Here is a 25,908-nt window from a genome sequence, read left to right as displayed (position 1 = left end):
CCCGCCCCTGTTCAGGGCCACACTCCGGTCCTCTTGTGCTCCAGCGGATCCCCACAGGCACAGGCACAGACGGGGCATAGGCAGTGAGAGCCACACACTGCACTGCCGTGGTCAGACCCCAAGGGCCTCTGCTCCCCGCCCCTCTATGGAAGCCATCGTCACAGGTGTCCACTGCAGCCCACTGTCCCCAAGACACTGTTGACAGCAGTCTCCCTGCACAGGGACTCTAGCTGGACAAAATGAATGTGAGGCACAGACAAAGTCACAGGGGAGCCAGAGGCAGGAGGATATAAAGTTCAAAGCCAGCCTCAGCAATTAATGAGGCCTTAAGCAATGGGGGAGACCTGTTAATAAAAAAGGCAAAGGGCTGAGGCTGGGGCTCAGTGGTTAAGTGCCCCTGGCTGAATCCCGAGCACTGGGGGCAATCAGCCCCAGGGAACACAGAGCCAGCTTCAGCACTGGGAGGGGTGGCAAGGCTGGGTGCAGTCCGGTCCAGTGACTTCAAGAACAGTACCTTCATGCTCTGCGGGGCCCAGCACCCCTCGACACCCTTGGACTGCAGCCTCAGCCCATAGCTGAGACACCCATTAAGTGGACACAACTCCACCTGCAGGTGAGCTGGGCCCCGGCTCACAGGTTCTGGCCAAGGGAGGAATCAGGAAGGCTGTTAATGGACAGCAGGATCAGTCTTGTGTGATGCTCCCACCCACAGTCGAGGAGGCTAAAGAGGGTGAGGCGCAGGCTGTGGACATGCCGTCCATGGCACCACTCTGCGAAGGCCAAGACACTCGAGTCCCCACAAATTCCAAAATGCAGCCGGCTCCTCTAGACGTCTCTTCCCTTAGGCCTGGGGACAGCCCTGTGTCCCTGGCTTCTCTCACAGTCCTGGTTGGCCCTCTGTGAGTCCCCAGTGCCTGAATGAGGATGGAAGCCCACCAAGTGACTCCGAGGACTCAGCTCAGACCTCAGCAGGACCAAGCCCACCAGGCTGTGCTCCAATGGTGGGGCCAAAANCTGCGTATCGGGCTGACCTGGCAAGCCGGGGGGGGGGGGTCGCACACCACATGGGGACAGCTCGCTGCGTGTCGAGTGCCTGTCAGGAGCCCCATGGCCTCCCCAGGGCTCAGGCTGTGCCACACAGCATGGCCACCAAGGCCCCAGACTGCTGCCTCGGCCCAGTCACTGAGAAGTCGAGCTTCAGGTGTAAAACCCACCAGGTACAACCAGAAGCCACCAATCAAGACACAAACTAAACAAAAACATGGGAGAGCCAAGTTCTGTCCCTTTACACGGTCTCTGCTCCTGTTAATGAAAGTCCTCGCTCCGTAGCAGAAGACACCCTCCGACCCTCGGCATCCACACCAGAGCAGCACAGGGACGATACTCAGGGCTTCCTCAGACACACGAAACCAAGCCTCACGGCGTGGAAATGCCAGGCCAGCCAAATGCAGGGATCTGTGAACCAGAACTGCCCGACCCTTCTGATACGTCACTGTCACGAGACATTGAGAAAGGCCTAAACTAACGAAGCCAGGAGCTGACACAGAAATCCAATGCACGATCCTAGAACAGATCCAGGACTGCAGAATATCCTATGATCTGGGGGCGGGGAGGCAAGGCTAAAACGACGTCCTTGTCAGGACATCTGACCAGTCCACAGTCTAGCACTGAACAGCAGCACCTCCTGACCACAGCCACACCATGCTCCGTGGAGAGTGCTTCAACTCTGAGGAAACGTGCTCAAGAACAAGGAGTGGGGGCAGCAGCATCACCCAGGGGACAGTGTGCTCGGGAATCGAGAGGGAGGACATCCAGGCCATCAGACCAAGGGCTCTTCCTGGCTCCACGGTGGCAGACCCCCAGGGCTCTGTTTCCCCTTTTCTTTTGGTACCAGGGATTGAACCCGGGGGCACTTAACCACTCAACCACATCCCCAGCCCTTTTTAGATGCCCCAAATCCCCGTGTTGTGGAGGTCCGAGGGAAGGGTCGGGCGCTGGGTGCAGGCTGACCTGTGCCCGGCCTCACCTGCAGAGTTCCGCTTCACAGCTGCGTCTCCGTCCCCACTCGCCCCAGGACCACCCCTGCACCTCTCCAACAGGAGAGGGTGGAGGCTGGCTCAGCAAGGCCCTGCACCACGACCAAGGCCTGAGAAAGGGCACACAGGGCACCGAGCCAGACAGACCCAGGTGCTCAAGGAGCCCAAGGCCAGAGAGAAAGCAACGGGCAGCAGCCGGCCAAGAGGCCAGGGCACCCCAGTGGGGACGCGGGGAGAGCCCCTCTGGCTTCCCCCCCACATCTGGCAGGCCTTCGATGACGGCCCACTGGGCGATGGCAGACAATGGCTGTCTTAGTCTGACAGCTACCACTGCAGCCAGCTGTGGCCCGGGGTCACTGTGTCACTGTGCAGTTTTGGAGGCTGGTGTTTTGAACTGGCTATTCATAAAATCTGGAGAACGTACTAGCCCTTCTTTAAAAAAAGTGAGATTGCAATCAAGAAGCTATCCCTACTGTACCCGACATCCCAGCCCAGTGAGAGTCCTTTCTCAGCGAACGCTTCATGGTATGGGGTAATTAAGATGTGCAAAATAAGTGCACGGTGACAAAATCCTACAAGTAGTGTGACATGCCCACTGTAAAGTCACTTTATGACAAGCAGGAGGACAACAGGGCACATATCAGGAGACACAGCCCCTTTAACACACTGGCCCATCAGAATGAAGGACCCTGGGAGGGGGGGTGGTACCCATGGCAGGTGCTGCCGCCGCCTCCGTGGTGCCAAGGTGACAAGGACAACCCCACAGCCTGCCTCATTTGCACATGAGCCCATGGCTCACCTCCAACAGCCTTGTGGGGGATGGCCACGGCGGCACTCTGAGGCCCCTCCTGGCCCTGCGTCTCATCATTGACCCTCACGGTGCCCTGCAGAGGTGGGCATCTGTGCCCCAAGTTTAAGAGACACCTTCACGAACCCTCCTGAACACACTGGTCCCCAAGCCCCCATCCAGCCACAGGAATGGGAGCCACGCTGGCTGTGGCTGTCCAGAGCCCCAGCACAGCGAGGACTCCCAGGGCACCAGGGCCAGCGCCTTGTCCCTCAGCAGCCACACCCAGGTCAGATGTGGCCCTGAGGGTATCTGCAAGCCCCTATGAAGATGGGGGAGGGGGACAGACACGCACGAGGCTGGTTCATTACTTGAGCACAGAGGTGACTCCATGCCCATCAGAAATGACCTAACACAAGCCCAGAGTCAGGACTGGGGGGTATCCAGCTACTCTCCAGAAGGGACCCCGTCCTCCCCTCCTCAGCATGAGGACTGCCTGCATACACTGTGGCCCAGACGAACACAGCAGCACCAAAATGCCTTCAGAGAACACGTCAGAGGCAGACTAAAACTACTTTAAGGACACACTGCTTCTATGGAAGATATGCAGCCCAGTTTTTCTGTAACTTGGGCCACTGATTAATGGCTTCTCGATGTATTTCAACAAACAAGCTGGTGGCGGACGCCTGTGATCCCAGCGACTTTGGAAGCTGAGGCAGGAGGATCACAAGGTTGAGGCCAGCCTCAGCTTATGGAGACTGTCTTAAAAAATAAAAAGGGTTGGGGATGTGGCTCAGTGGTTAAGTACCCCTGGGTTCAATTCTCAGTGCCCATAAAAAAAATAAATAAAAACAACATGCAAGGACAGCAACGGGGGTTGAGAGGACAACGCTTCCTGCTGTGATGTAGGCAGCTGCAGGTCACGGGAGTCTTCGACGGGTGCTGGCGATGTTCCCCAGGACCAAGCACCGTGGTGCCAACTGAGCTCGACTGCGACCCAAGCTGCAGAGGGAGTGCAGCAGCTCGGCACGTGGGCTGGCAGCTCGCTCCCCCGGGAGCTGGGCCCTGGAGCTCGTGACCCTCAGCTCGGAGTTGTCGGGTCTCTGCTCCTAACACCCCCGCAGGCCACATCTGTCTTGTTTGTGGCCATCACTGAGTTCAGCCTAGAGCCAGTTGCAAGCAATAAAGGAGAGCAGGCAAGACGTGGCAGGGCCTCCACTTCCAGAGTCAGCGGGGCTCCTGTCCCACTCGGTCTTTACACGCAGGGAAGGGACAGGACGGGACGGGACGGCAGCCTTACCCTCCGTGGGTAATACAGGTTAAACTCATCTCCAATTCGCCGCAGCTCCTGCGCGATCCAGATCTCCGGGCGCATGTCTGCAGGTTCTGCCTGAGACTGCCGCATGGAAGCTGCGGGGACAAACAGAACAGAGTCACACCGTGTGCGGTCCTCCCACCCCGTACACTCTCCAGGCTCTGGACTCTCCAGAGCTACAACACGCATTCCGGATCACAGCGACAAGTCTGCTGCGATTTTGGCCAAACCATAAGAAATGCAGAATAAATTCCTGTTGTACAACTGGAAATTCAGATTTGCAGCAATTAAAAACATCCAGGCTCATGCATGCAGGCTTCATTGCAAGGATTCATGAACACCAAAGAAATCACACTGGGGGCACGGCAAGGGGCAGCCTCACCCAGGATGCTAGAGGACCCAGTTCCCTCCCCAGCACTGCCAAAAAAAAAAAATAAATAAAAAAAAAAATTACACACACACACACACTTCTAAATATATAAAAATAAATACCCTGAAAACAAACTACAATATAAAATCAGCATATCAGTAAGATGACGGTTCTGATCTTAAGGTAAAACTCCCAGGAATGTGTCAGCCACCACCTGAGAACCGAGCTGCAAGGGCTGTCTCTTCAAAGCAAACCAAGGGGACACCGGAGCTGGTGGGCTGGCTGTCTGGAGGGAGGTTGGTGACACAGCAGCCAGTCCTCCACCGCACCACCCAGGGCCAAAGGAAAGCTCCTTGCTTGTCCCATCTCTACACTGATGCAGCCAATAAAGCGGGTCCAGCAGGTCCGGGTGTGCAAACACCGCGCGGGGGAGGGAATGTTTTGGTCCAGGAGCAAAGGCGTTGTGAAAGGAGAACACGGAGGGCGGGTGGCCCTTTCATTAAGCTGTCACTAACATTCACACCCAGCACATTCATCTGCTGCCTAATGTAACCATCAAGCCACCAGCAGCCAAAGGCAAGAGCAGAAATGTGAGCCGCCCCAGGACCAGCCATGCCTGCGGAAGGTGGTTTCCTTGTGCCCACTCAAAGAGAAGGCTCCAGGAGGCCACCTGCAGCCCACAGCCAACTCTGTCCCTGAAAAGGAGCACACTGCACTCCAACGTAACGAGAGGCATGCAGTGTCAATGACCTTGGGTTTCACAGTAACACTAAGCACGGCTTTTGGCTCTGCGTTTTGGTAGAAGGTCCACAAAACTGATACTGATTCCCAGATCTATAGAAGCACAGAAAAGCCCTAAGTTTTTCTAGTTCTTAAAATCCTTGCCCTACAACCCTGTCCCAGAGCCCAGCTGTGTGCACCGACCCACGATCCCACAGAGATGAGGAGGCCTAGGAGAGGCAGGCCCTCTATGTGGAGGTCACAGAGCCCAGCCCACAGCCATCTGCACTCTTGGGCAAGCCAGAGGATGCTGTCAAGGAAGCCCTGGCAGGGAATGCCAAGGCCCAGGCCGTGGGGAACAGGACAGGTGCGGTATGGCCCCGCCACCCACATCCAGCTATGCAAGAGTACTTAGCGCTTATTCACACAGATGTTCCCATGTTTATCTATAAAGTCCATTAAATGAAATTTTAAAACAACTCAACTGGCAAAGGATGAACTTGAGAGTGGCCATGCTACTGGGCAAAGAGGCTGAGGCTGCAGGTCCTGCCGTTCCCTGGGGGTCAGCCCTTCAGGGGTTGATGCCCACACCCCAGCACTACTTAGCTTCCCATCCCATCAGCACCTGGGAAGGGCGGTGCTGACGCTGAGCCTCTGCAGCCCACCACCTCCCGGGGACACTGGCAAGCAGACTCAGAGCCAAGCCCGTCTTCTACCCTGGAGTCAAACAAACGCCAATTTCATCACACAGTCAGTGAAATATTCGCACACAGCACGAAGTTGTGAAGCATAAAAATGCTACTCGGTGTTTATTTACTACATGGAGAGATTGGTGACACCCAGTGTCCACGTGCTGCAATCGTTATTGGGTACAGGAACAGAGGAGGCCAAGCCCTGCTCCACAGAGTTAAACACTGTTTCAGCTAGCTGCCAGGCACCTCTGGACGAGGGCATTTGTACTTTAGAGTTCTTTTAACGCAAAGCAAAGCAACTTCCCTTTGACTTTCCGACCTGCAGACAGGCGACTCAGTTCTACCTAAGCCCTAGGTGAGGTTCAGAGGCTGCAGGATCATACCTGGCTGGCAACTCAAAAAAGCACCAAAGAGCGCATGTGTGTCAGAAGTGCTTATCAAGCTGCACACCAGAGCAAATTAACCAAGCCTGGGGCCAACTATGGCTCCCCAGGGGCCAAACTCAACTTGATTATCTTAAAGATAAGTGCTGCTTTTTGGGAGAAAGAGATAAGCAAATGGCTTGTTTCTTCCACAGAAAGGAAATTTTAGTCCCTGTTCCTCAGCTCAAATAAACACAGATGTAAACAGATCCTGGTCTGGGTCTGGCGCTGAGACCCGGAGGGCAAGAGTAGCTGAGAGGCCCAGGGCTGGCGCTCTGTGAGATGTGCAGGGCATAGCCCCTGAAAATACTTCACAAAGGGTGAGAAATGATGGGGACACCCTGGTGCCCCTGATTTGAGTCTTCTAAGAGCATTTAAGAGCAGGAAAGTTGTATTAACCAAAGATGAAGGTTTACTCCAGGCTTAGCACAGTTTCTGGCAATACCTATGGTTTAGTAAGTGAGCCACCAAGCATACTGGGGTGTGATCTTAAAAAGGTTAGGTAGAAATTCACAACATAAATAACAATCTGTAGAGGGAACGTATCTGTCTGGGTTACTCTAACATAGCACCTATCATTTTTTTTAGTACTGTGGACTGAACCCGGGAGCAGCACTGGTAAGCACTCCGCCACTGAGCTGCATCCCTAATCCTTTTACTTTTTGAGACAGGCTGGTCTTGAGCTTGCAATCCTCCTGTCTCAGCCTCCTGAGTAGCTGGGATTTCAGGTGTGGGCCACTGTGCTCAGCCACTACCTGATTTTTAAAGAACAGCTTTGGTTTTGTTTTTTGGTGGTGCCAGGGAGGAAACCCAGGGCCTTGAGAGCCTGAAGCAGTCTGCATTGAGAAGCAAATATAGTTCTTATTTCTTGACTCTCTTAAATCTAAAATCACAATGGCCCACATCCTCTGGTGCCCAGATGACACGGTAGGAGCTGGAATTCCAAGCACACTTGAACTGCAATCCGAGTGTGTTCAAGGCTTCCTACTCCTCTACCTACGGTCCAAAAAATGGCCTTTTATCTGAAACTCAAGCTCTTAACGCTAAGTTGGAAGTTGCATTTTTAACTCAGAAAGCAATTTTACCCGTACATACAAACTACAAGGGGGAAATTCTGCTGAGGTGAGTTTTCACCCCAGAACAGGGAGTTTCTAAAAAAACACTTGGCTCCATAAACCTGGCACTGAGCCTTCAAAACAAAAACCACAACAAAATATCAAGTGCTTGTACCGTAAGCTCATCAGCCATAACCTGCAGCCCCAGTGCTGACCGAGAGCCCCAGCCTGAGCCCAGGGAACTTCCAGGCCCCGGTTCCCTTCCTCCTGAACTGTAACTACAGCTACCAACAAAATGCAAAGCATGAGATTCGGGCAGCTCTGGCGAGAATGTCATGTCAACTGAATTTTCACCTAAACAAAAAATAATTTTTTCTGAAATTGTGAAAAGTCTGGTAGCATCATTTCCTATGGCAAAATAGCAGGAGGCAAAATCAATCCACTTTCCTACGCTGGCGGGGTGAGGGGTGGGGTGAGGGGCGGGGAGAGGAGGGGTGGGCGTTTCCAATGCCAAGGGCCTTGGTGACTCAAAGATGCACCGACTTGGTTAAAGTGTTCGGGTTCAGCCACAGAACTATTTTCCCAACTCATAACGTAATTTAAGATCTTAAAAGCTCAGCAATTGAAAAAATTAATATCGTGGTTAAGTGGTTGATAGTGAAATCAGGCTGGGGCTTTCGCAAAGGGCTTTCTGAAGCGCTGCCAACCAGGGCAGGAAAATAAAAAACAAGACCGTCAATTCATAACGAGCTCCACGTCAGTCATGCTAAGCCTCTGACATCTCCAGAAGGCCCAGCGGCTCCACCACAGGTACGAACAGCAGGTGTTCAAAGGAGCTGAAGTCACATCTGACACTCACTGCCACTCCCAGTGTCCTGACTGTGAGGTGCCGAGTAATGACACCAAGGACCTGGGCGTGCAGGCCGGGCGTGCTCACAGGGGCAAAATCTGGAGCAGGGTTGGTGAAAGCCACCACTTAGGGTCCATCCCCTGCTGCTGGCATTTCCAGTGCAGTGGACACCAAATAAAATTCAAAGGCAGGCACCCGCTGCACTGTCCGTGGTCAAGACTGGACTTTAGATTAACCGACATGCATTAAACTATGGATTAATATCCCACTCAGAACACAGACAGGATTTCTTTCTTTCTTCTTCTTTTTTTTTTTTTTTTTTAGAGAGAGAAAGAGAGAGAGAGAAAGAGAATTTTAATATTTATTTTTTAGTTTTCGGGAGACACAACATCTTTTTGTACGTGGTGCTGAGGATCGAACCTGGGCCGCACGCATGCCAGGCGAGCATGCTACCGCTTGAGCCACATCCCCAGCCCCAGACAGGATTTCTTGATGTCCAGAGACTGGAACGTGGGACTTTGAAGAAACGGGCGTTCATTTTCAACAGAGAACACACTCGGCCAAACAGGCGTGCACTCTGCCTGGCACGTGGGCTGTGGGCTCGGCGTCCATCTCTACTGCCCAGGGAGATTCTGAGCAAACCACCATGGGCACAAAGGACCCTGAGAAAGACCATGACCCAAGGACACCCACCAGCTCTGTACACTTCCAAGAGACAGTCACAGCTGCTCAGGAGACACTGGCCATGCAGGTGACTCTGAAGCTCAATGTTCACTGGAGATAAAAATTCTGGAATGTTCATTCAACTCAACGGTTGGTTTACTGAAATACCTTCCTTGACTCAGTGCTAGCCACAGGTCACCACAGGAGGGAAGCAAGCAGTCAGCCCATGAAGGTGGCCTGATCAAGCCTCTGGCTCTCCCATGGGCTGGCTGTCTTGTCCCCATTCCCTGCCAGCCACCAGAATCTCCTGTCTGAAATCTGCACCTCCTGGGCTCTCGGGACACACAGGCCAGAGCCGGTCCCTCCAGTCCCCACCCAGCCCACTCTGACTGTGGCAGTTCACTTCTTGATAGAGCCACCCCCTTCCCTCCAAGCCACGGGATGAAATCAAAGCTCCCAGAAATACAAACAGAGCTTATGCAGGACCAGAACCCAGTGTTTCCCCCATCTGCCCTCCCCTGGTGCACATCTATGGCAGACCTGGGCTGTCGCATGAATTCAAGACTCGGCTTTAAAAACAGATGCTAGGACAGAAGGCCACCAGTCCCGCGGCACACCGGGCAGAGCCGGCGGTGTGTGCTCATCTCTGGCTGTGCAGCCCGGAGCTAGGAACCTGCTCCCACCAAGCCCAGCGTGACCGTGAGGAAGTGCCAGTCGCCTGGCTCTGAAGTGGGCGACCGGCATCCTGGGAGCTCCTCCCTCCCGCCCACAGCTGCTCCGTGGGCACCAGACCGGGGCGCTGTGCTTCCATTCACTCCTTATTCACACCAGAAGGCTGTCCACCTGAGCTGCCCCAACACACAAGCATGTTTACTAGAAGCTGAGGACATGCCAGGAGCATGCCCATATCTGTGGGCAATGCCTGTCTCCAAGGACATCCCTGACCAACCTATGAGGGCTGACCCAGCACCTGGCACCACCGGAAGCCCTGGATGGGCAGCCTCCACCACGGAGGCCTGGTCTCCCAGCCCTCATGCCCACTCACAGGGCCAGGTGCCTCTCCTCAGGGCTGCAGTCAGCACTGAGAGGCAGGGCATGCACTACCACAGGGAACAGGAATGTCCCCTTCACCCCATGCCAGTCGTGACTCTGCCCCCAGGACACGCGGCAGCCCATAAGCCCTCTGATCGCCAGCCCCCTGCACGGCTGCCTCCACATGCCCCAAGAAAGCCCCTCTGTCACCATTCTGCCCCCCACCCCATGCACTCCACTAAGCACCGTCTTCAGCAGCACTAGGGGATGACTTCCGGCACTGAGACTGGACAGGGCAGGACTTGGCATGCTGCTGCCCCTGGTTTCTCTGCACTCCCCCCAATCCCTGGACACTGGCTCACATCTACAGCCTGACAACACTCAATTAAGAGGGTGTGATCTTATTTGGAAAAGTGAAAATAACCTCCAGACTAAGGACAATTGAAACTTGACCTGAACTTGCTTCAGTAAAGATGTGAGCCCCATATCCCCTCTACTGACACAGCAGACAGTGCCCCCCTGGAAGATATAGGTCATCATATACTCCACACGTTAGTTCACTTGAGGTGATTCCTGAGGCGCCACGTCCGTGAGAATCAGGAGTCAATACCTCCAGTGTGTGAATCGTTTCCAGCGAAAAATCAGATCCCGAGGGAGGAGGGAATGAGAATTTAAACTATAAGTGTGAAAATGTCTGACTCCAGAGGTAAGTGTGCCCTGTGGCACACTCACCTACAAAAATCTCACGCCAGCAGCAGCCAACAAGTGCCACCACCTCTTCTCCTAAATTCACGGCGATTCTAATGTGACTGTGTCTTCCTCTCAGGGACAGTGAAAACTGAGATGTGGGTCAAAAGCAGAAACAGAATTCTCAAAAGCCAGGCTTCACTGTCCACATGAGCACGGGGAAAAGCTCATCGCCCCAGACACAGGCCAGAATCTCTAATGGCCACATACAAAGAAGGACCCAATTCCACTTGGGTGAGCGGCCATCGATGACAACACGCTGCGAGGACAGTACCATGAAAACCCTTCACAGATGGCAGCTGCCTCACCCTCCTGTGCCCTGCACGAACGCCCACCCTGACTCCAGATACCGCTGTTCAGGTCACAAAGATGCTGCCACTGTGTTTGGACGGTTAATGGCTTCAACAGTTGTCCACAAAACACGCGTCTGTCCCAGTGAACTGATGGCTCCCAGGATCCCCTTAATGAGCACCCCCAGGACAGGTGACATCCCACCACCAGGAACACAGGTGAACACATGCACCTCAATGACAGGAAGAAATCTTCTGGGAACTAAATAAACACCTTGAAAGTGAGAAGGCGGCTTTGAGCAGGATCTGTGAGGTGTACAGAGCTGGCCGGCCAAGAGCAGCCGAGCCGCGGTGCCCCTGCACCAACCTGGCACAGCCCGAGTGACTACCTGCCTCCTGACCAGGCCAGCCCCAGGCTGGTCTGCAAATCCCAGATGTTAGATAAATGACAGTTCCAAGTCCCCCTGCAGGCGACTTCTGTCACCAAAGGGAAAGAGCAGAAGAACCACCTTGGGCTCAGACATGAATGGAGATGTGCAGACCTTGGGCTCCATCCATTCAGGAGCCGCCTCCCTCCTGCTTCGCCCTGGGGCTGGACCTCCAGGCAGACACACAGCTGGCCAGCTCTGTGGCCTCTAGGGAAAGTGGATGGGCCAACCCTTCTTAGACATAGACAGGCCTGGAGTCGCGAGCCCCCTCCCCACCTGCCCCGACAGTCCTCAGACCACTAGGACAGTCGCCAACACCCTCCCATTTCAGGGAGGACTGGGTCCCCAGCTGGTTGAGGGACTTGCCCTGGGGTACTAACAGCACAAGGACTGAGACCACAGTCTGGCCACCTGCTAGAACCTTCCACCCAAAAACTTCCTGTCACACCACAGGCAGAAGAGAGCACAAAGGTAACCTGGTTCAAGAACTGCACCTCGCTGCCTTCGCAGAGAACACCATCCTAGGAGATGGATGCACACCCCAACTTCCACGCGGAAACAGGGTTACACCCAACCCACTGTCCTTTTGCCAGACGTGGAACACCTATGAATACTTAAATACAGCATGAATTACGTGATTACGCAACAATCACATAATAACTACAGAATCAATAAATAACATTGGCTCCAGATTGTGGTTTCAATCTATTTTATGCACCTATGTCAATTTTATTGAAATGTTTCCAGAATAGACACTGGGGACTTCATGGGTGAAATATCATTTGGTTCTCTTTAAAGAGACACCCTGCACCCCGTGATGTGCCGACCTCTTTCTGAAGTCGGTGACTAGTTTAGCTGAATCTACACTCAAGTCTAACGAAAACTAAGGTCTAAATGCTCAATGTATCAGATAGTTGTACCCAGAATTCATTTTCAGACTTCTTTTTGTTTTCAAAAAACAGACAAATCAACAGGAAAAGAAACCCCCTTTTACTGCTTTTTTGCAGTGCTGAGGATTGAACCCAGGGTCTCGTGCACGGTAGGTGAGCACCTGGGTTTCCCCTCCAGACCAAGAAACCTACTGTGGTCCTCTCTCTTCCCGAGGCTCACCCCCACTACACACCTTCACATACCCAAGCTCCTGAGGAAAACAGGTCGCTTCCTTCTTTAAAACAGTCCCAGATTACTCACTAAGTCTTTTACAAGTTGCTTACATTCAATTTAGGAATGGAAGGAGTCATGCTCCTGTCCCGGAATATGACACATTTGGGGAGAGAAAAACAAAGCCCCAGAGCAACTGAGAAGTTGAGAATCATCACACTAAACCTGCTTCGACTGACACTTTCTCTCTCCTGAATCGAGAGAGTGTCCCTTTTACTGCTTCGAAACCTCAGCTTCAAACCCATTTCCACTACTAAGGAAAGGCAGAAAAGTCCGGATGGACCAAGCGTCAAGTGCCGTGCAGGGGCAGGGAACCAGTGCCAACTGCCACAGGCCCAGGCCAAGGCAGGGTTCCAAGACTGGACTCAGCCTCAACCCAGCTCCCAGCTCCAGGCTGTTTCCTTGCTATGAATATAGTAAAATCCCCGCTCCAGAGCCTGCAGGCACGTGCTATCCACTGGCAGGTTGCCACAGTCTGGCTGGGCACAAAATCACGAGCCACTCAAGCAGGAACAAACTTTATTTTTGAAACTGCCGCCAATGCCCCCGTATGCTCCCGGGAAGATTGCCGACCAACCCACGCGGAGTTCTCTGGGACCCCAACAGGAAGTCCCTCCTCCGGAATTCCCTCCTACCGCACTTCCCCAACCAATGGGAACTCTCCAGGAGTCCCGTAGCAGGCCAAGGTGGACAGCAGGAGTCCAATATCCATATGAATGCAGATCTTAACATAATCATATCATCTCAATGGCTTGCTGGCCTCACCTTTCAACCAAAAATGCCATGCATCATATTACTTGGCTGTGGCTCTTAGCAGCAGGTGGCATCTCCGAGTTCAGGTATGTGGGCTGGGCTCCTCTGGAGGCCAGCCACACCCCAGCTCCTGCAGGGCAGGGGCAGGAAGTGAGGCAGAAGCTCCGGGCCAGCAGCTCTTTCTCAGGACTTCCCTCCTATCCTGTCTCAGCAAACCAGACTCTACTCAGGAGCCACAGAGATCTGGCCCAGGGGACAGAGCCCAGAATGCCCCCCGCCCCGGGCACAAGGACACCTACTCATTCCAAGGGAAGCCTTACACCGGGGAGGCCTGCCACCAGGTGGGTCCTGTTGACACTGACTGTGGCACATGGAAGAAAACAGTGACCAAGAAGAATCCGCTCGCTCATAAGTACTGCCAAAGGTCAAGTGAATGGTGACTAATGCTGTTGTTTTCTCACCAAAGGAATTTAACTATCCTGGGGAAAAGAGGGGACCTGTTTTAGAATTCTTATTCTGTCTAGGCACTGGACATAACCAACGAACAACCCAAGGCTCTTGATTTTGGACCAAAAAAAACAAAACAAAACAGAACTTTGGACGGCAGGGGAAGCAGTTCTCTCTGCCTCTCCACACGCGTGCATTTCTGAACTCCAGCTACTCTGCCACCTCTAATGGGCGGTCTCCAGCGGGGTCTCACTGACCGAACCCACGCAGAGCTGGGCAGCAGGCGTCTACTGGTGTCTCGTCACGCTCCACAGACTTGCCAACGAAGCCGAGGTTCTTCTCAGGTGATGTTTGGGTTCACCCACAGGTTAGGGGTGGGTTCAGACCTCCCACCCTCACCAGCCCCTTCCTAGAAGAGACTTTCCTTTCCCTGAGAGCAGAGGAGATGGATATGATAGCATTTCCAGATGAATTCACTTCCCTGTGAGTTCTCCATGCTCCTGACTTGACAGCCCCCCCCAGAGAACAGGAGAGAGCCCTACAGAATAGCCAGGTCTGTGACCTCGCTAAGCCTGGGAAAGCTCTCCAAGGACGCTGAAGACAGACTACAGTGATGTCCACCAGCCCTTACGATGGGCGCCAAGGCCCTCGGCCCTCGCGTGAGGGGCGAGGAAAGAGGAGCCCAGACAGAATGACAGCCCCGCCAAGGGCCTGGGGAGGAGGGCAGACAGCCCCCTGGTCAGCCAGGACCCCACTGAGAATCCAGGGAGAGCGTGGATCCCACCTGATGGGGAACGATCTGCTTTGCTAAAATAAAAAGGTAGACCCACAAAGAGTGAATGAGGGGAGCAGCTCTAGGGACAGGCCAAAGGCCTGATGTCACCTGCACGGAATCCTCACCAATACAAAGAAGGCAACGAGGACTGAGCATGCCCAGTGACGGGCGGGCAGCAGGCAAGCCAGGAACAGAGATCCAGGCCACAATGTCACCCACGGTTCACCCTGACTGTGCGCAGTCACCACGAGCCTGCAAGTGCCAGGCGCACAGGGACTCTGCTACCACCATACCAGGCTGCCCTCAACCACCGCGTCACCTTTCAAACTTAATGCGACGCCAGGAACATTTCCCTTGTGCCATTATTCTTCTCTGTACCATGAAAAGCACCAGACTGTCAGAAGGAGGAATCAGCCTCCCACCCGTCCGGTTAGGACCCTTGGTCTTCTGCGTTTCTAAGCAGTGCTGAAGACCCCTGCACACCTTTCTATTAGCATTTCTTCCTTCCTTCCTTCATTTCTGGTACTGGGGATGGATCCCAGGTGTGCTTAACCACTGAGCTCTACCCCAGCTCTTCAAATGTTTTACTCTGAGACAGGGTCTTGCTAAGTTGCTGAGGCTGGCCTCAAACTTGTGATCCTCCTGCCTCAGCCTCCCAAATCACTGGGATTAAAGGCATGTGCCATTGCACTGGGGACAGTCAGCATTTTTTGAAAGAGAGTCTGAGGGTGTGTGGAAGGCAGAGGCCCCCAGGGTGGGCGGAGTTTTGGAGGACGCTGGCCTGTGCCAACAGTGATGGGACTTCCGGAGAGAAGTTAAAGCAGTCTGAGGGTCACAGCAAAGACCCTGGCTACTGACCAAGAACCACTGACCATGACAGGACAGTGACCAGGCCAGACAAGTCATCACCCAGGAAGGCCAGGAGGCCCAGGCTGGCCCAACAAGAGGAATGAAGAGGACTTAATTCTGGCATGGTAGGTGGTGACAGGATAGCAGGTGACCAGAAGCCCTGTGCCAGCACAGGCAGGATGACCACAGGCTGGGGTGGGGAGGGCCAGGCACTGGGCAAGGGCTGCAACCCTCCAGCTTCACAGTGGGTCAGGTGGCAAGGCATGGCTCTGCCCAGCCCACCAACAACCGTGGAAGACAAGGGTCCCAAGCCCACGGCCTCCCCCAGAGCCCAGGGCCTCCACTCCCCTGCAGAACTATGGGTTCTCTTAAGCGCAATCCCCCTAAGGACCCGTAAAACCAGACTCAGAGGGAGGTTTGAAAGCAGCAGAGCATGCCCAGCGGACTCACCCCAGTGTCCCACACAGCAGGTGACAACAGACACTGGTGATTATTGCTTTCTCCTGTTAAACGTCTCTCATGCCTACAGGGAGTGGAAACGAGGGGCGAAAGAGGTGACTTCTAAGGTCCTCAAGCCCCTGCAATACCTTTACGTTCTGCATGTCTGTGTCCCCCAAATCCAGAGGGTGAAGCCCAGCCCGAGGTGATGACACTAGAAGGTGGGCCTTCAGTGTGACGAGTGCCCTGACAGGAGACTCCAGAGACCCTCACCCTTTCCTTTCCATGTGGGGACACAGCCTGAAGGCTCCATTAGTGACCCAGGAAGAGGACCCGCACCAGAGCTCAAATCTACCCTCATCTAGGACTCCTGGCCTCCAGAACCGGGAGGAGTGCATTTGGTGGTTTATAAGCCACCCAGTCTGGAGTCGTCCACGGGGCCCTGAGTGGACCTGGCAAATGCAGCCATGAGCACTTAAAACCTACTGCCAAAGAGCTGGAGGAGCACCCCGGCCCCCAGGTCTCCCTCTGACCAGGCAAAGGCCTCCAGGTCGCACGTGAGGAGGTACAGGAAATCCACAGTGGGAAGGAGGCTGCGGGATGGTTGGACGGCCTGGGCCTCCTCACCTTCCACTCAGCCCCCACAGGCACAGAGGGAAACGCTCCCAGAAAAGCCTGTCACCCTCACCGAGGCCAGGGACCCCACCCAGCCCCTGCTGGGCAGGAGCAGCAAGGCAATCCTACTGCCCTGCCGGAGTAGCTGGTATGATAGTGTGGCCAGCTGTCCTCCATCCCCAGCCAGTGGATGCTGCAGTTCCCCTGCCAGGGTGGCAGCAGTGAGGGCAGACAAGCCAGCCTTCCACCCCCTCACCCCCGCCAAGTGGCAAGGAGCAAAGGGTAGCTGAGGTCAAGTCTGGCCTGCAGGAATGAGGAAGAGCGAGGTGGCCCCGCACCCGCTTTCCTCTCTGGCAGTCAGCAGAGGCTGGGGGAGCCCAGCTCACCACACCCACCTGGACATGAGGAAGCAATGCAAGTCAGCCCCGCTTCTGCCAGGAAAGCAGCCACAAAGCCAAGGAGGCTTTTGAACTTCCCCCTGACTTGGCAGAAGCAGGCAGAAACCTTAGAATTGAAATAGACAATTAAACATAATTCCAAAAACTCACTGGCCATTCTCACTAGTAGAATGGAAATGACTCTAGAATCCATGAACAGCAGGGCGAATCAATAGAATTTACTCAATCTGAACAGAGCAAAAACAGATTGAAAAGATATGAACACACAGTCCAGGGATCTGTGGGATCAATAAAAGTACTAACATCGCTATTAGAGTTCCAAGACAAAGGCAGGGAACAGAGAAATATTCAAAGATATAACAGCTGAAAACTTCCCAGTCGTGGCATAGAACCAAACACTGCAGATTGAAGAAGCTGAGCAACCCCCAGAGAGGTTACAATCTAAGGATGGCAAGGATAATAAAGCATTGGAAAGAAAAAAGACAAACCTTGAAAGCAGCCAGGCAGAAATGGCCCATAACTTATGGGAGGCCACCCGTTGGAAGGACAGCAGATCTCCAGGTAACACCAGAGACCAGCAGAAAGTGGCATGCCCTACGGGTACTGAGAGGAAACTGCCAACTACAAACACCAAACAGCAGCGAAGGCACAGACAGCAAGCTCTGGTGGTGCTGAAAGGAGAGGCAGAGAGTCTACCACTACAACTGGGGACCTCAACATTGCGGTGCCACCACTCCCAACAGTCGGCAGAACCACTGCACAGGAACGAAGGACTGGGGAACCCAAGACATCAACCAGTGAGACCCGATGACACGGATCATGAGCCCACCTGGCAGATCCGAGGTTTCAAGCACCCAGGGAGCACCCCCCAGGCAAACCACCCCCTCAGCTGAGAAACAAACCTCAACCGGTTTGAGAGACTGAAGTCGCGCAAAAGTCGCGCAGCTCAAGTTCTCTGACCAGGATGGACTCAAATAAAACAGTAACAGAAAGATAACAGGACCTTCTCCACACACTTGGCAAGGAAGCAACACACTTCCAAGAGCCCGCAAAAGGGACATCTCACAGGAAGCAAAAACACAGCTCAGTGAAAGTGAAAACTCAATACACCAAACAAAACAGGCGGGACGTGGCTCAAGCACAAGTGAAGGAAATTTCCAGAAAAATGATCCCATCAGAACTGGAGGTCTCAAACACCACCCCAAGTCCCTGACGAGAAACCAGAAAAAAAAAAAAAAAGATGGAAATAAGCAAAGAACCTGAAAATAGGAAAAGAGAAAAATCAATAGAACTAAAAGCTGATTGGAAAAAAAAAAAAATTAAGAAAGCGATAGACCTCTGAGATTGATAGAGATAAAAAGACACAAGTTACCTATACCATCAAAGAGACAAGATCCTGAATCCATTTAAAAGGGTAACAAGGGATACTACAAATACGTTTATACTCATAAACTCAACAACTTAGAAGAAATGCGCCTATTCCTCAAAACCCACATACTACCAAAACTCAAACCAAGTTGAAACAACCTGAACAACACTACAAACACGGAGAAATGAAATCTGTCACCTAAAAGTGCCCCCAAAGAAACCTCCCAGCCTAGATGATTCCATTAGATTCTACAAAACATTTAAAGAATTAATACTAACTAATCTCTCCAGGAAAACAGAAGAGAAGGGAACACTTTCCAAACTCACTGTTAAGGTTGACATGTCAAAACCCAGACAGACTTCGAACAACAAACCTCAAGAATCAAGGCACAAATATTTAACCCCACCCAAGTAGGATTTATCCCAGACACCACAAATCATTGTAATGCACCATTTCAATATGTTAAACATAAATAAAATCATCCGGTCATATTAAATACTACAGAATATTTTATAAAATCTAACACACACTCCATTCATGATAAAAACTCTTTTTAACAATCTAGGAATAAAGGTAAAACTTCTTCATCTTTTAAGAATTCCCCCAAGAGTGGGAACAAGGGAAGCATGCTCATTCTTACCACTCCTATTCAACATAAGAAGTGGAAGTTCTAGCCAATGCAATAGAGCAAGAAAAAGAAAAATGTGCTAAGTGGGGGAAAAAACACAAACAAACCCCAAAACTGTCCCTATTTTCAGATTTTATGACTATATGCATAGATCAAGAAATCAACAAAGAAGCTTCTAGAATTAATGAGTTCAAACAAGGCTATAAAGGACAAAAATTACTCTCATTATAATATATTAAAGGTGAACATGTGGAAACTAAAATTAATATAACTGCTCCCAAGTAAATGAAATATTTAGGTATACATCTAAATAAATACAAGTTCTGTATACTGAAAACTGAAGGACGATAATGGAGGAAATCTAAGAAGACCTAAAGTTGGTCTACTGTACTTGGAGAGACATACCTACCCAAGGATTGTAAGACTCCATGACAATTCTCCCTTACTCACCATATGATCCAGCAATCCCACCTCTGGGTACATATCCAGAAGAATTCAGAGCAGGATCCTGGTAAGATTTAGCATACCCATATTCAAGGGGGTACACTCCACAATAGCCAAGAGGCAGAAGTAACCCTAGTGTCTACTGGTGGATGAACCAACAGATAAACAAAATGTGGTGTGGTTTTGCACTGGAAATGTAGTACAGCCTTAAAAAGGAGGGACATACGTCACAGTGCAGATGTCATTATGCTAAGTGCATTAAGTCAGTCACAGAAGGCTGAACACTTTGATTCCACCTACAAAAGTAGTCCAAATTACACATGGAAGGCTGAATGGATCTGCCCACGGCTGGCGGTGGGGGAAACAGGGATTTGTTTCATGGTAGAGTTTCAGTTTTAAAAGATGGAAAAGTACTGGAGACGGGCTGTATGGTGACATGAACGCACTGAACTGCACACTTCAAAACAGTTAAGATGGTAAATATTTTATGTTAGTTTTTTACTACCATAAAATTATATTTTATTTAACCTATGAATTCAAAATATTAATAGGTAGCCCATATGAAAATAATTGGCATTTTATATTCTTTTTTATGTAGCAAGTCTTCAAAATCCAGTGTGCAGTGATACCAACAGCACAGCCTGATTCTGACCAGTCCTAGGTCAAGAGCTCAACACACAGGCAGCTCCCCTCCTGGGCAGTGCTGAGCTAGACTGCACCTGTCACCCTAGGGGCCAACTTTAGAGTTGGATCCTGGGAATTAACCATACATAGAGGGTGGGGAAGGGCATGTCCTTATCTTGCTACCTATATTTTAAAAAAATTCTTACTTGTCCTCAGTTAAAAACTCTATGGTAAGGCAGAGCGAGGTCAGGAGAGCGCACGGGCAAGGGCCTGGGTCCACTCCTTAGCATGGCAAAACCAAAACAAAGCAAAACTCCAAGGAAAGAGTAACAGGCTGAGCTCGGGTCCCTTTGAAAAAATCCTGGAATTCTCCTGTCAGGCTCTCACTTGGATCTGCAGGACATCATGCCTCCCACAGGAAGCTCTCAATCTAGAAGAAGGGTCAGATGATTACCAACTGCAAGAGGTAATGGGTAACACCCCACAGTATGCTGAGGGGTACAGAGGGTTCAGAAGACCATTAACTTCCACCTGAGAATTCTGACATACTAGAAACAAGTATAAAGTTTAAGACACTTTCTAACACAACATGGCGAAGCTATTGATAGCCAGACCACTCTAAAAGGTACGGGGGTGAACCCATAGGCATGGGTGACTTTTATGCAAACTATCAGTTACCCACTAAGAGAACATCTGTCAAGCTAATCCTCCCAGTGTACACATGAAGGCAAAAACTGAGCGAGAGTGTACAAACCATGTCTCCTCATGATAAAAATGTTCTTCCAACACGTCTTCAGAAAAATGGAGGAAAACATGAAGATGTTTTAGGAGGCACATCTAACTTCTATGAATCCCCCAGTAATCCTTCACTTTGTCATCAGATCAAAGATACAAGTTCAAAACTTCAAGACATAGACAGAAAACTACTTTGTGGCTGGAGGAGCCCTGGCTAAGCTGAACTTCTCTGCAATCTCACATTTGTTCCAGGGGCTCAAACCTATCATCAAGACCATTTTGTGAAAAACAGATATTTCAATAAAATTATCAAAAGGGTCACATCAATGGAGATGATGGAGCAAGGAATATTAAACATGGCCAGAAATATAAGAGAACCACATAACAGCACAGTGTTAAGTGGCCTTCATTCACGGAGCTGAGACTCTGAGGATGGCCAGAAGAAAGAGGCAGTTAGAGGCTATAAAAATTATCAATTTAATCTGTCAGTTTCATAAACTGACATCTGGCTAAGTCCTCTCCTCACACTAACTTATCCTCTCCCACAAATCTCCTAAAACTTAATGCTGAAAACTTACCTTGGCACATTAACTTTAAACAAATTCCTTACAACTTACCATTTACTCTGCCGCACTAAATTCTAAGCTCTCACACCAATCTACTAGAATGTAGTTCATAGTACAAAATAAAACCCTGGGATCCATTTCTTTACTTCACAGATAAAGCCACTAACTCTGCTTAATAATCTGGATTGTGATCTTTAACACTCAGTATTTGTCATCTGAAATAACAGTGCTTACATTATAATTAGCTTGCTAACAGTATTTGTCACCCCTGCACCCCCCACCAGCAAAAGCATGCAATTCATGTCTGTCTTCACATTTAAAAAAATACACTCACTCATCCAGCTAACACTCTTCCTAGTTAATGAGGCAGGAGAAACTATTGCCATGCCTTAGCCACACCTGCAGACTCCGCTACAAAGGCCTGCAGTGTGAAACCATAACAGCTTCCAGAGGGTCCTTAAAATAAACAGGTTTTCAAACATCCAGGCTGCAAAGCCCTGGCAACTCCGTTAGAATGTTGTAGGTTCACATATGCACTGGAATATTTTGCAGGTAACAAGAGTTCCAAGTACCAGGAACTTCCTGAACTCAGGAGCAGAAGCACTGGCAGTGACTAAAGCAATAGTAACAATGAAACTTCCAGCTCCTTACATAATATAGTAACTGTGCCCCAGCATTTGGCAGATGTGCAGACAGCATACACAGGCTAGTGGAATTTTGTCATTTGTGCCAGGTGTGCCCTACCCCTAACAAGTATCACTCCTCTGAGGTTTTTCCCATCTCTGTTACATGGGGACAGACCTGCCCAGAGTTGCAACATATTTATATTTACAAATACAAGGTGTGTCATTGTAGTCGAGAGTTTGATCCCATGACTTTTACTTAGCCTTTGGCATTGCAGGTACAACCTAATCTTGGTAGAATCTATATTAGATTTCCTAATCCATAACATTACCAATTCCTTTGTCTTATTTATGCAGAGCAAGCCAACGCGAACAAATGTCAAATCTAATTTTGGTGAATGATGATCAAGACAGGAACTTTTTCCGTTAGTGAAGAACAGCCAGTTGAACCAACCTAGACTCCTCCCTTCACCAGGGTGACTGGACATTCTCAGGCACAAACCAGAGGCTCCAGAGTCAAATCGAGCCTGCAGATGTTTCAAAATGGCTTATGCAATGTTTTAAAGAATGTGAGTTGTCAACGTTTAAATGTCAGAATATGAGGCTCAAAATCTGCATTCCAGGACTATGTTGCAAAACTAGAATACCTGCTACTCTGAGACCACATGCCCTCAGGGCAACAATCAGGATGGGACTAGCACAAGTGGCAAGTGCTGTCCAACTTGCCACAGTTGCCCTCACTGATAGGACTCTCTGGGTGTTTATGTTTGCCACTCCTAGTTCAGACACTAACACTGCTCTGAATCCCTGACATAAAGTCTGATTCCCCAGCTCATTAGCACTATGTCCAAACTCTGAGTAACCAATCCAAGGGGAAATTTGCCCATAAAACAAACCACCTTCATGGTTCTATGTCAGCACTGCTATACAAACTAGTTCAATTTCCCCACATGTCATTTTTGAAAATGTTTGACTTGCAAATCTTTCTTTACTTTCAGTTATGTTATTAAGCTGTTTGAAAAGGGACACCAGGCAGAATTCTTTCAGGCAGAATGTCATTAACAGGTAAAACCCAGTGGTTCAAATACCATGCCAGGGTTATGTGCTTTAGCAGAAATTCAAGCTTTACAGCCCTGAAGGCTCATGCCTGGACTTCACTCATGCCACAGACTTCACGAATTAAAAAAAAAAAACAAAAAAACCCACGCTGGCTTGATATTTGACTTTATACATCCTCTGTGCCCATGAAAACACAGATTAAACCAGTTGAAGGGCCCTAAAAGGGGACTTTCAATGATACACACAGCTTTGAAACAGATATTCCAACAACCACACACCACTGCCCCTTACCCGGGCATTGCTTACCCATTGCACTCAGATAATGGTTGAAGGCCTGGCAAGGAGGACTTGGGGTTTGTGTTGATTTGTCACAACTCATGGGTGCTGGGCTCCTGTCTGTGTCAAAAGAGAAATACCCACTGGAGGATCGAGACAGCAGGGAAGATCTTCTCACAAAGATGAAAAGCGGGGATCTGGTAGCAAAAGGGCCAGGGCTGGCCGGTGGGGCCAGCGGGCCCTGTGGGCTGCCGTGGGGGCAGCGGTCCCCTTCGCCTTCGGGATTACCTTGAGGCTCTGTCTGAAGGGAGGTAGGGGCCCCCGGCCTGAGCTGGGGAGGCCTCTCTGCAGGCTGCAATTGTCCACCTTCTCTGTCACACTCAGAACTTACATCGGAAGGTTGCTTTGCCATTTGGTCTTTTTTTCTGCAAGAAAGAGAAAAACTAAGATGATCTTCAGCAAGATAATGATTATAATAAATAAATAATAAAATAATCTTGCTTACACCTATTCATCAAAAATGTTTGAGTCTCCAATACTTTAAAACTAAATTGTTTACTTTTCTGAAAGTCTCCCCACCCCCCCAAATGCACCTAACATAACAAAGGTGTGCAGATCTTTCTCTCAGGGGCGTGACTAAACTTCATACCACCAAACTAAACAGTTGTTACAATGTCAACTACTGGTGGAGCTGGTGCTCTTACACACATTATACACACACAAGTTTCAAGAGAAGCGGCTCCTTTGAAGCCTACTCGCATGTGCTTCTTGCTCTGGACAGACTTGCATCAAGTCGGAAGCTCCCAGCGGGCTCTGACTTCCCGGGACCCGACTCGGTGCTGGAGCACAGGAGCGGGCGCAGATGCAGTGATTACAGGCGGCTGGCCGCGTTCCCTGATCCGGCCCCATTGTTTGCCGAAAATGCTGAGGGCAGCAAGTCTGGGGAAGGTTTGGCAGCGGCCGTCAGTCGTAGTAAGTGCGTCACAATAGAGTTTGTAACTCAGAGCGCGGATCGGCCGGGCTCTGTTGCTCTCCGCCTCAGTCCCTCTAGCTCCTGGCCCCGTGTGCCACACCAAACCGGACAGAACTCCTCTTGGGTGCAGCCGTATTGTTAAGTGCACCTTCCCAAATGGGGGGCTCCCCAGGGCCGTCCCAGGCACCCCCAGCGAAGTCCACAATTTCAACTAACTCCGCACGCTCGGCGACTCTGGGCGCGCGGATCCCTCCACCCCAGAGACCCTCCCCTCCGAAGGCAAGCACACCGAACTCACGTCCGCCCCTTCCCTTCTGTGCGTAGCGTCCCGGCCCGCGCCCCGNCCCGACACCGCGCGCGCCTCCGAAGTTCCGCTGCTCAGGGCAGCCGGGCACCTGGAGACAAAGCGAGATCTGCGCTCTCACGGGACCCGCTCGGCCGTCCTCATACCGCAGTTCCTGCTACCCGTTCTCGTTCTTGCCAATCAGGGCGAGAGCCCCACGGCCTCATCTGCCCGGGCTGCAGCACCCATCCAACTCCAGCAACTTCCTCACCTGTCTCCCTGTGCGCCGCGGATTCGCACCAAATCTGAACGACCACCATCCCAGGCCACGAGCGTGCACATCCACACCCCAATCCTCGGCGTCCGAAGAGCCCTCCACCAGCAACTCCAGAGCCCCAGGGTAAACAGGCCACCTAGGGCACGGCGCCGCCAGCCTGCACCGCCAATGGACTGGGGTGGCATAGGGCGCACGGGAGCCTCCAGGACAACCAAGCTCTATGGGCCGAGCAAGTTCTGCGGGCCGGGGCTCGTCCCCGCTGTGGCGCTGGCGGTCGACGGAGGCCCTAGGTCTCTTGCTGCCAGTGGATCGCGCGCTGGCACTGTCCGCAGGGTGCCCGCAGACCGAGCAGGGCCCCCAGGCACTTTAAACAGGGCAAAACTCTAGCTTGAATAAGTTTAAGGAAAATCCCGGGCTCATTATTTAAATCACCACTGCAGTTCCGCAAACTCTCCCCAAGAGTCCGTGCGCCCAAGAACCAGTAAGCCAAACCCTCTGGAACAGAGTGGTCACTCACTACTCCAGGCCGCGGGAGCCAGCGGCGAGACTTCCCGGCATGGGTGCTCGGCCCGGTGCCGCGGAGCGGGTACTCCAGCTCCCCGGCCGGCGGCAAGAGCACGCTCTCTTCCAACCTGGCCTGCGACGCTGCACAACCCCCGCGCGCTGCATCCCGATCCGAATCCTACTTCAGCTAAGTGCCCGAAGCTTCAGCGCCGACGACCCTTCCCCAGAATGCCCCAGCCTGGGAAGGAACCCGACCCACACCAATCGCCGCCTCCCGCCAGGCGACAAGCGGAACGAATGGGAGCGTCTCTGCCCGCACGTGCGCGGAAAGCGGGCACTACAGGGAGCCATACGGGCTCCAACGCCTCTGTTTTCCATCCGTCCCCGGCCCGCTTCTTGAGACTCGTAGGTATTTACCTTGCGTTTCTCAGTCCGAGAATCAGAGTCAGACATTGGGGGGGACAAGAGCCAAGGAAGGGCGCCGAGGTGGTAGAGACGGGAAACGGCACGAACCTAGCTGCCCGAGGCGGTTCTGACCGCAATGGGGCAGGGCTCACAGGCTGGCTGCAGGAATCCCGCCGCGGCGGTGTTGGCGCGCGGACGCAGCCGCGATACTACCAGCTAGAGACCCAGCGGCTGCGCGGAGCGAAGTGAAACCTGCGCGGCTCTGCAGCCCTGCTCAGACTGGCGGCCCCACGCCCGCG

General features: G+C 51.7%; 1 protein-coding gene across 5 annotated transcripts in view; it reads right to left on the bottom strand.

Moving 5' to 3' along the window:
* The window catches only part of Bcl2l11 (BCL2 like 11), a 36,442-nt gene that overhangs the window by 8,190 nt on the left and 2,344 nt on the right, over window positions 1-25,908 (bottom strand). Inside the window, exons 1-4 of one of the 5 annotated variants that reach the window (XM_015499755.2) lie at window positions 25,622-25,875; window positions 23,456-23,592; window positions 23,198-23,287; window positions 4,124-4,233 (exon numbers count right to left, since the gene is read on the bottom strand). In XM_015499755.2, coding sequence (XP_015355241.1) covers window positions 4,124-4,233; window positions 23,198-23,287; window positions 23,456-23,579 — 324 coding nt within the window. In that variant the 5' untranslated portion in view covers window positions 23,580-23,592; window positions 25,622-25,875. Of the gene's footprint in view, window positions 1-4,123; window positions 4,234-23,197; window positions 23,593-24,438; window positions 24,502-25,621; window positions 25,876-25,908 lie in introns of those variants that run through there. The other 4 variants (XM_015499753.2, XM_048810375.1, XM_048810373.1 and 1 more) reach the window with 4 other exon arrangements.

Source organism: Marmota marmota, unplaced genomic scaffold (genome assembly GCF_001458135.2).
Source record: "Marmota marmota marmota unplaced genomic scaffold, marMar, whole genome shotgun sequence".
Classification (NCBI taxonomy): Eukaryota; Metazoa; Chordata; class Mammalia; order Rodentia; family Sciuridae; genus Marmota; species Marmota marmota.
The sequence above is the reverse complement of the archived record's forward strand: the minus strand, read 5'-3'. Positions and strand labels throughout refer to the sequence as shown.